A 9,731-nucleotide genomic window follows, 5' to 3' on the forward strand; every position below is an offset into this window, starting at 1 on the left:
ACAAAATTTTTATATTCGTCGTGTAAAGTTCATCGATCAGAGGAGAATGAATTACGAATATCGTTTTTCTAGCGAAATATTCCGACCATCGGTTCCGAATTTATGCGTTTCGTTAATCAAATTATCGCGAGAGATTAACGAAAACTTTTCGCTAGCTGTTCGTTTCGATTTATTCAACGATACCTTTTAAATCTGCATAACCGCGAAAGATCGTGCGTAGAATTCATTTCGCGGAGGGTTTGCCGGGACGAGTGTGGCTCAAGACTATATCGTAGCTACATATTTACTAGCTTCGACGCTCGTTCGTTAATGAGAAATTTCACTCGCTAACATTATTCGAATTCAATGATATCGGAATTGCTTTCAAGGTACTGAAAGTTTCGAAAGTCTTAGAAGTCCTGAAACGTTGAAACGAAGCTGAAGAGGTTTCAGGCCTAGGAATTATAAAAAAATCAATAGATGCGTTAAAGTTATTAATAACATGTTCAAGAACAATGAAAATTATGGGGGGGAAAAAAAACATAGAAGAGACGCTGAGAAAAAAACGACGATTAATTCTAAGAGATAATCTCGAATACTTTGCTCTACGTTAGAAAGTTATCGTAAACGATTAATAAACAATGACGATTGTTTGCTTTTGGAATTAGTTGGAACTTGGAATCAGTCTGAATTTATTATTTCGAAGCAGCAGTTGCGCTCGATAAGAACGGAACTGGTTTAGGCAACACGAAAAAAAAAAATATTATTACTTAATAATAGACGAAAAAAAGTTGCCTATTTTGATTACTCTTGCCTTATAAAGAAACTTGCAAACGATTTTAATATCGGCCACGCAATTGCGTATTCCTCCGCTTTCGAGTGTACCGCAGAAATTGTCATATTTCAAGTTTTTCAAGTCTTTGAAACTCGTTCGAACTGTTATGTCTTCCGAGAGTCCTGACCGCTTCTCGACGCTCAAATAATATTCAAACCGGTCCAAATATTATGCGTAACAAAATTATTTAAACAGTCGTAGAGAGAATTGAACGGCCATCGATAGGGGTAGGTGGCCGCGTGCGAATTCCCTCTCTTGGTCTTTGCACGGAGAACAGTGCCTGGCCCTGGGGGCATAACATACCCCTTTCCCCGCCCATCCTTTCGATTTAACCGACCACACTGTCCTCTCTGATTCCCTCCCCCGAACGGCTTGTCTCTGTCCCTCTTTTCTTCGAACGGCTCATTCCAGACCATTGCCTCCTTCTCCCTCTATCGTTCCGCTAACCTCTTTACCACGCGTCTCTCTCGCTTGTCCGAGCGCTTTCTCCTTCGCTCCAACTCTGACTGGCTTACCCCCACTTTCGCGCGGTGCCCCCTCCACGACACCGAACCACCCACCCAGATAGCTCCGTTCGCTTGGCTCGCGATTTCCCTCTTTTTCCCTCCCTCCCACCTTCGCACTCTATCACTCTCTCTCGATCGCGGTCGGTCAGTCTCTCTCTCTCTTTCGGTCGCGCCAACACGATCCTTCTTGCTCCGACACGTTTCGACGTTCGCGATCTTATCCTCGTCGCTCTCGAAACGCGCGGAGGCAGGCGCCACGAATTCACTTCTCGTAACTTCGGCTTCGCTCGGTCAGTTCCGGCTCTCGACCAAAAGAATTCGTCAGTATTCGCCGCGCAGCCTTGCCGGCAAGTTGTATACAATAGAGAGGTGATTTTGATTCCCGTAGTAATCACGAGTGCGCGTGTCTGATACGGAGAATACGTTCGAAGTGTAGTCGTTACGTGTGGGTATGCTCGACGTTGGCCGGATCGCGTTATATCAGTGGGCACTTAAAAGTCCGGGTGTGTTCGTCGGTGGTGGATCGTCTTGATCTACTTTAAATCCTGGAAGACGCCAGGTGGAGAGTGGTGTCAGGGAACATCGATGAAAAATTGTAGGAGAAACGGACTTGGACGAGACGGGAGGATATCGAAAGTCGTCGATTCGATCGTTAGAATTTTATCGACAGATTTCGAACGACGGAAAGCGACGAGGCGATACGATTCCGCGGCGGCACGATACTCGAAAACTTGTCCGAAAGTCGCGTACGATCCGACGCGCGAGATAACGAAGTCGAAGATCCTCTCCTCCTCGCAGTGGGCCAAGTTCTCTATCAAAACATGGCCACGTGACCAACGGCGCGGCTTGTAAACAGAGAGTTTGACCACGTGGTCTGCCCCCTCCACCGCCTTCTCTGTGTTTCTCTCTCGTGCTCTTTCTGCTACCGTCTTTCTCTCTCGTTCGTTCGCGACACGGAGAACAACGTACAGTGTATTCTCGGTCGGTCCGCTGCCAGTTGCGGGAGAGTTCGATTCGGGCGATCCGGCGATACTTTTCGTCGCGATTCGAGGCGAGTTTTTCACGAGTTCTCGGTACAACGTACGCACGCTGTTCGAGTTTAGTCGTTGCGCGTTGTAAACACACACACACACTCTCGGTAGAGTCGTTGGAAAAAGTGACTTCGGTTTCGGTTTCGTTAACGTTGTCCCAGTGTTGTTGAGCGGTTGGAGTGACGATCTCGCCGCGTTATCGACATTTCTCGATTTTAGTTGCCAGATAGCGCGATATCTGTCGGGGACCAGCACCTTTCGAGGTGCTAGCGCGATCAAAGTGGAATTCACGGACGAGTCTAGCATGATGGACCCGGTGTCGGTTTCAGCATCGGGTTCGCAGTCCGGGTTGCAACCACAGCAGGGGGTACCGTACGACCTTGAGAGTGGATTCGAACCGCAGACGAGAGCGCGATCGCACACGTGGCCGTTGCCAAGATCCGAGGGATACATCGATGGGAACGTGGTGGCGAACGTGTCGGCCAGCAAAGAGGGTGTCGAAGGCGGCGAAAGTAGCACGCCGCCGCGACACGGCTCTCTCGGCCAAGGTACCAGCCTGCTTCCGGTCAAAAAGAATTCCTCGCGAAGAAACGCCTGGGGAAATCATAGTTATGCGGATCTAATCACTCAAGCGATTACCAGCGCTCCCGACGAACGGTTGACTCTGTCTCAGATCTATGAATGGATGATGCAGAATATTCCGTTTTTCAGAGAGAAGGGGGAGAGCAACAGTAGCGCCGGATGGAAGGTGAGTTTTCCCTCGTTTTTTTTTCTCTTTTCTCTTCCTTGGTGCGTCTTATCTTTTCAGGAAAGAATTTTGGTCGCGGGAAACTGTGTACCTCGCGTTCGTTGTTAGCGCGCCTTTCGTCTCTCGTATTCCCGCCTCGACCTTACGTATTGTCTACACGCGATGGCTACGACGCTCCGGAACGAAGGTTAAAATGATTCGTGTAATGAAATCCATGTGTATCGACGGATCGTTATGGTTCAGACGAATCGTATTTATTTATACGCTATCGGGAACGCGTAAGAATGTAGATCAAAAGTTAGTCCACGTTTCGACCTTTGGTTAGGTTATGAATGATCGCGTCTAATGTTCTTGATAATGAAAATTACGCATTAATATAGTCGATTGAAAATAACCGAGTTAATTGTTATTTTCGACGTAATCGATGCATCTTCGATATTGTAAATAACGGTCGACTCGAGTGACATTCGACAGAACGAATAAACATTCCTTTATTTTCTGCGATTAAATAAAATTTAGTGACTTCGGTTTATCACCAATTTTTTATCGAAAGTTTTTTTTTTTTTACTGAGCATTTGAAACCTCGTATAAGATTTATTTCTGATTGTACGATACTTAAATTATACAGTAAGTTATAGAACACTAAATTTTAAGATTACAGTTTTTCAAAATGGTGGGAGTACATGAACGGGGTACGTTTGGTTCTGTGATTAGTAAATCTAAACTTTTTGGAGTTGTCTTACTAAATTCGATCGTTGAAAGTTACAAGACATTGCGTTTTGTATTATACATATTTTACGAGAAAAAGTACAACAATTTTTTTTGTTAGGAATAGTAAACATAAACTGGTATACACAGACAGAAAATGCATTATTATGAATGTAGTTTATTTAGAAAACAAATTTGGATAAAAACAGAGTGAAATAAAAAGAAATTGACATTATTGAAATGCAATGTGAATGTTTTCATGGTATAATTTGTTGATCGGGTGCTACCGATTTTTCCAGAATGTTTTATCATTTGTTCGGCGTACCATGTTTTGCAATTAACGGCCCTGTAATTTTCTAAAATGGGACCGCGCGACAAAGGTTACTTCGGTGCGTCGATTGTCAACGTTTCGCGATTGTTCATCGAAATTCAACGACCTGGCTGATGTTTATTCGCAGATATGTGTAGCACGCACGTCAATCTCGAATTCAACAAAAATTCAGCGTTTTATTTTCGACGAAAATTTCAGAATCGAACAACGAATCGTGTACGAGGTTATAGATTATGTTCCTGTGCATACTGATCTTGCGTTTCGTCATTGTTACTTGTCTGGAAATGTCTAAAGAAAATTTATCAGGCGTTGAATATAGCAAGGAGTTAGAAAAAATGCTCTTGGACATTTGTTTTCGCTTGAAAAATATGTTTTCATCATAGTAAAGCTAATAGTAGTTAATTTATGTGATTAAAAATTTTCCAATGATAGAAAAATTTAGTTAATGCTTGCTTGTTTACAACAAATGTTTCCACAAACGATTAAGACCAAACGAACAAAACTAAGTAACGAATATAAAAAATTCATTAAATATTATCTTATAATTTTGGAGCTCATCGTGTTAATGTAAATTTACGTTTAATTAATTTCGTATACCAGTAACCTAACTTTTTCGCTACAACGTTAATCGGTTATAGCAATTTTTGAGTTGTTACGATTCCTAAATTTTAATTCTCTTTAACGATCGACTGTCGATCGAGAATTATTCGTTACCAAACAATCCAACGCGAAGGAATTTGCTATTTTTGTTCGCGCGTGCGAGCGTGCGACAGGTCGAGAGACCACTATACGAGATTCGGCGATTTGTGTCTCTAGTCACCGTCGAAACGTCGTCGTGGCCGCGAGTGAGATGATAAAATAGAGAGAGAACGACGGAGAGAAAGGCGCCAGCGAGTCGTTTTCGATTTTTCGGCGCAGAATACGACGAATAGGGAATATTCGTGGCGTCACAAAAAAAATAGCAACAGGATACAGGGAACAGGTTCTAACAATTTTTAACCATTCCATTTTCATATATTTTCATTCCTTTTTTTTCTTTTTATTATTCTTATTATTTCGTAAAAGGTTTTTACGTCGTCGTTGACGAAATAACGTGGCCTTGAGGTACGTGGATCGATTCGATAGTACTTTTTTTTATTATTAATAATATTGTCTTATGTTATTGTTAGACTTAAAAATTAATTTTTAATTTTTCTGTAAAAATTACTGTAAACTCGATGCTTAGCTGTTCTGTGTATAAATTGCATAAAATGAATGCAACTGAAAAATTGCACTACAATGATTATGAAAATGTTAGATCTTGATAGAAACGTTGCGTTCTTTTTGCAATGGCGTTGTCGCGGTCCGATTTCTAACTACGCTCGTGCATCGTCATCTCCGTTCATCGGAATTTAAAAAAAGCATGCTATCGATTTACACGGTTTAACAGTTGGTAAAGTTTTACCGCGGTGGTACTTTTCCCTCAAAGCGGACCACTTTTGCGAGTTGTTCTGAAATCGAGGGAAATAAAACACGTCCCGGTAAACAATATCGCGTTGTACGTGATCGTAGCGATTTCAGGGATAAAGTTCGTAAAAATAAAAGAATCCGTTGAATAACGTTCGTTTGCGGACTAACTGAATTGCCAAATCATTTGTCACGTCGCATTTTGTGGTCTGTTTCAAGATGGGACGAATTTTTATTCGAAAATAAATAAAAATCGAACAGGCATAATTTATTTAATATCAATATTTCTATTCTTGATTTTGGTCTTTTTCAATGTACGAAGAAAAGAAAAGATAAGTTGAGAAAATTGGAAAGTGAGGGTATTTAGAATGGATAGTGAATTAATGTCGAAAGCATAAAATGTAAGACGTGGAAAATTTCGTGTTTATACATATAATACATAAGAAATAACGAGTAAAATTTCTATCCAAACAATGTATATTTAAATGTCAGTACAAATAATTAAAATGTTATTTCTTTATTTACGTTTGGAAGAAACAAAAGTGGTAAATAATTATTGACTTTCCAGTTTCTGTTTAAGTGTTTAATTTTGTATTCGACGAGTAAAATATTCAAATCATTAGGAATAATTTAATTGAAATTAACTGAAGTAAATATAACAGAAATTTATTGTTCATATACTTTTTCCATGAAATAACTAGTAAACTCCAAATAAAAAGGTGCAATGAAACTGAGCAACTGATAAATAATAAATAACAAATAATTGCGTTACTCTAAATAATTTATTAAAATTGGGTAAAACTATTAATACTACCTGCAATAAATAAATAAATAATTCATTTATTGCGTTAATGAATAATGAATAAATATACATATAGTTAACGAATAAATAAGTAAATAATAAATGAATTATTTATTCATTTATTGCAGGTAGTGTTAGTAATCGTTTGCACAGTTTGATGCAGTCTGACCATATTGAGAGAATGTTTGTGAGAAAAATGAAGGTAATATGTGAATGCTCAAGTACGAGAAATAGACTTGTATAGAATCAAATACCTTATGGAAAGAAAGATAATACAATTCTTTAAGCTAATCAAACGCAAAATCCATAAAATTAATTCAAAATCAAACCTTGCTCCATTAAATAGAAATCGACTCTATTTTTACAATTAATGTTCAGACTGATGAAAAAGAATTCGATACACAAAATTTTCAGATTTTGGTGGTTATTCGATTTTAAACGAATTAATTGATAAATGGATAGAAAAGTGAGTTCATTCGACCCTCCAACTACTCTGAAATGAAGAAAAACGTTTACAATATCTTAGCGACATTCTATGGAGTAGGATTTGTTTGAATTTCGTCGGTTAAAAAATATTTATTGCTCGATGATCTATTAACCATCGTCAATAATTACAACCTGGCTGTAGTAGGTGCAACGCCGAACATATAGTTAAAAAATAAGGAAAAAAATTATAATTTAGCCAGAGAAAGATGTTCGATTCCGAGGTTTGGAGAGTAAGCAATAGACGATTCTCGTTGCGAAAAATCCGTTTAGTGCAGCTGCGAACTTCGGATGCAAGGCGCGAAGCGACGTGCAATCACGTGGTGTCTGTACAGATATCTTCATCTCCGGTGTGTGTTTCTCTCCACACCGCGTGTCCCCGTATGCGTGAGCGTATAAATAAACGAGAATAGTCGGCATTATCTGCGACGTGCATAACTATTGTGTACGTCGTTCCCGGTTCTAAGATCGAGACTGGAAACTTTTAACGTTTAATCCCCGTTACGTTGTTTCGTTTCTGCACCGAGGAGAAGCACATTTTGCGAGGGTACTTACCTAATAAATAAATAAATACGTAACTCTTGAATAAAAGTAATGGTCACTCTTTATTTCGTTTACGTTATTATCGATCTTCCCTCTCAGATGTCACAGCCATCATCTTACAATTTTGATAGCTTTTTTTTTCTTCTTTTTCTTGACGGATTTCTTGTTAATTATATTTTGTCAAAGATGGTTATTTCCTTCAGGTACTCAAAGGTGTTTTCTATTCCCTTTTTGATCCGTTAGAGCTGCGCCAGGTTTTATGTCGTATTTATTTCTTATTTGATCAGTTTCATTGCACTCGTATAGTAAATGGTTAACTGTTAGGAGCTCGATATCGCAGTAGTTGCAATAGGGTTTATTAAATTTTATTGAATTAAAGTTTTTTTTATCAATCATTTTTTAAGAAGACCGAGAAAAATTTTTACTCGTTGAATGTGGATTTGATAGACTAATAAAATTACGATTACCTTTATCAATTAATTTAAAAAATTTTTGATATTGATATTATTTTCATTTTACCTATAATAAAATAATTAGAATAATTATAGAATGATTTATACATTATTTAAAATGAATAAATTAATATATATATATATGTATATATATATTTATATAGATTATTTAAAATTTCAATTAAAATTTTTAGTCGATATTAAGTGTAAATTGTATTGTATGTAATTAAAAAATAATATTTAAATTGCATTTAAAAATTAAATTTTATATTAGTTCAGTTCTATGGATCAGGACTTTGGTTTGTCCTGTCCTCAGTCGGGATGTTACGGCTTTTTCTTTTCCATTAAATCTTTTACGAGGTTGTGTATCTTTGATCTTTTGGTCAAAGTCCATATCTTGTTCCGTTGTTCTTTTACAATTTTTCCTGTGCGGTTTATGAAGTCCTTGAAAGGGACAAGTTAGTGTTTTTCAAACAAAACTGCTTTCGTTCGCTAGAAACGCACGTGTTAAAAGTGACTTGTAAATCGGTGATCATCGCTCACTTTTTCGTCCATTTATCAATTTCTGTTTAACTTTACCGCAAATATAGTTTTGTACTAATTCGTCTAAATCGAATTCTTTACATCAGCTTGAACATTAATAATAAAAGTAGAATCGATTATTATTTCTTGGGATACGAAAAGAAAACGTATATTATGTTTCGACTGTCGTGGTTCTATCCCTCTGTGTATAAAAGGAAATAATAAATGGGAGAAACTCAAAGAAATGATACAAAAGGTAGAGGAGCTTACGAAGAAATAAACAAACATTTTCTAAAAAGACACAGTGCTGGAAAGGATTAGAATTCTTGTAATCCTCTTTTGTTTGCTTGAATATGCTGGGCGGAGTGCTGAACAAAAGAACGAATCTCTCAGTGAGAGTTCAGTACATATTTCGCATGGACTTAGAAATCTCCAGAAACGGTATAATTTTTAATTCAATTATTTTTTTATATCTGTTGTCGTTAATAATTTATAAGCACTTAAATACAAGGGGTGGTTCAAATAAAAGAGGTTATTGCTAATACTCCATTCCACTAATTAAATACAAAACTAAAAATAAAAGAAAAAATCTTACGAACAAATCGATATGATAAAAAAAAATTTCCACTGATTTCAGAACTGTTACTTTTATTTATTTATTTACGAATATGAATCCCCTTGTATTCAAAAATAAAGAGAAATAAGTAGTAGTAGTAGTATCATTTTATTGCTTCCCCTTAGCGTTACAAGCACTCCTTATCTTGCACTCTTCTCTACAAACCTTCCTTAACGTAACTTATCCTACTCTTACACTACCGCTCCGCACGCTTCTCCCCCTTTCTCTCGTCCCGCTCGCTCTTAGCCTACTTGGCCTACTTAGCCTACTTATCCTACTAGCCTACTCTTACGCTACTCTTAGCCTACTCGCTCTCTCTCTCTCTCCCTCCTTAATTCTCCCCTACTCCACTACTTCCGCTCGCCCTCCCCGCCTTCGACTTCCATTTCCACTCTTTCACTCCATTCCTTCTTTCGCTCCTTCCTTCCTTTTACCTCCCTCCTTCACGCCCCCCTTCCCCCCTTTCCTCCTCTTTCTCTCTCCTCCTACCCTCCAGCCTCTTTATCCAAACCTCCCCTCCCCCTCCCTCGTCTAAAATCTCCCTTATCTTTTCCCCGATCCCCTTCCCCTCTGCCTCATCCCCTGTACATCTCTCCAAGACGTGCTCCCACGTCTCCTCCTCCCCTCCACATACCCTGCATCTCCTCTCTTCCTCATCCCCCCAGTATCTCCCCCCCCCCTCATTTCGTTCCCCATCCTATACCTTGCTAGTCTCCCATACCTCACCTC

The 9,731-nt window shown here is 38.7% G+C and overlaps 1 protein-coding gene across 1 annotated transcript; it reads left to right on the forward strand.

The window, feature by feature from the left end:
* The first annotated feature begins 1,599 nt into the window (after positions 1-1,599).
* On the forward strand, positions 1,600-9,725 carry LOC122403646 (forkhead box protein O-like). The gene is made up of 2 exons (XM_043407270.1): positions 1,600-3,103; positions 8,144-9,725. The coding sequence occupies exons 1-2, from the start codon at positions 2,656-2,658 to the stop codon at positions 8,302-8,304; spliced, it is 609 nt and encodes a 202-aa protein (XP_043263205.1). The 5' UTR covers positions 1,600-2,655; the 3' UTR covers positions 8,305-9,725.
* The last annotated feature ends 6 nt before the right edge of the window (positions 9,726-9,731 follow it).

Source organism: Colletes gigas, unplaced genomic scaffold (genome assembly GCF_013123115.1).
Source record: "Colletes gigas isolate AHSC1104 unplaced genomic scaffold, ASM1312311v1 Colletes_gigas_Sc00067, whole genome shotgun sequence".
NCBI lineage: Eukaryota > Metazoa > Arthropoda > Insecta > Hymenoptera > Colletidae > Colletes > Colletes gigas.

Coding starts and splice junctions, on each gene's coding strand:
- LOC122403646 (XM_043407270.1), top strand. CDS start 2,656: ATGATGGACCCGGTGTCGGTTTCAGCATCGGGTTCGCAGTCCGGGTTG. Junction 3,104..8,143: donor TAGCGCCGGATGGAAGGTGA/GTTTTCCCTCGT, acceptor ATATTAGTTCAG/TTCTATGGATCAGGACTTTG.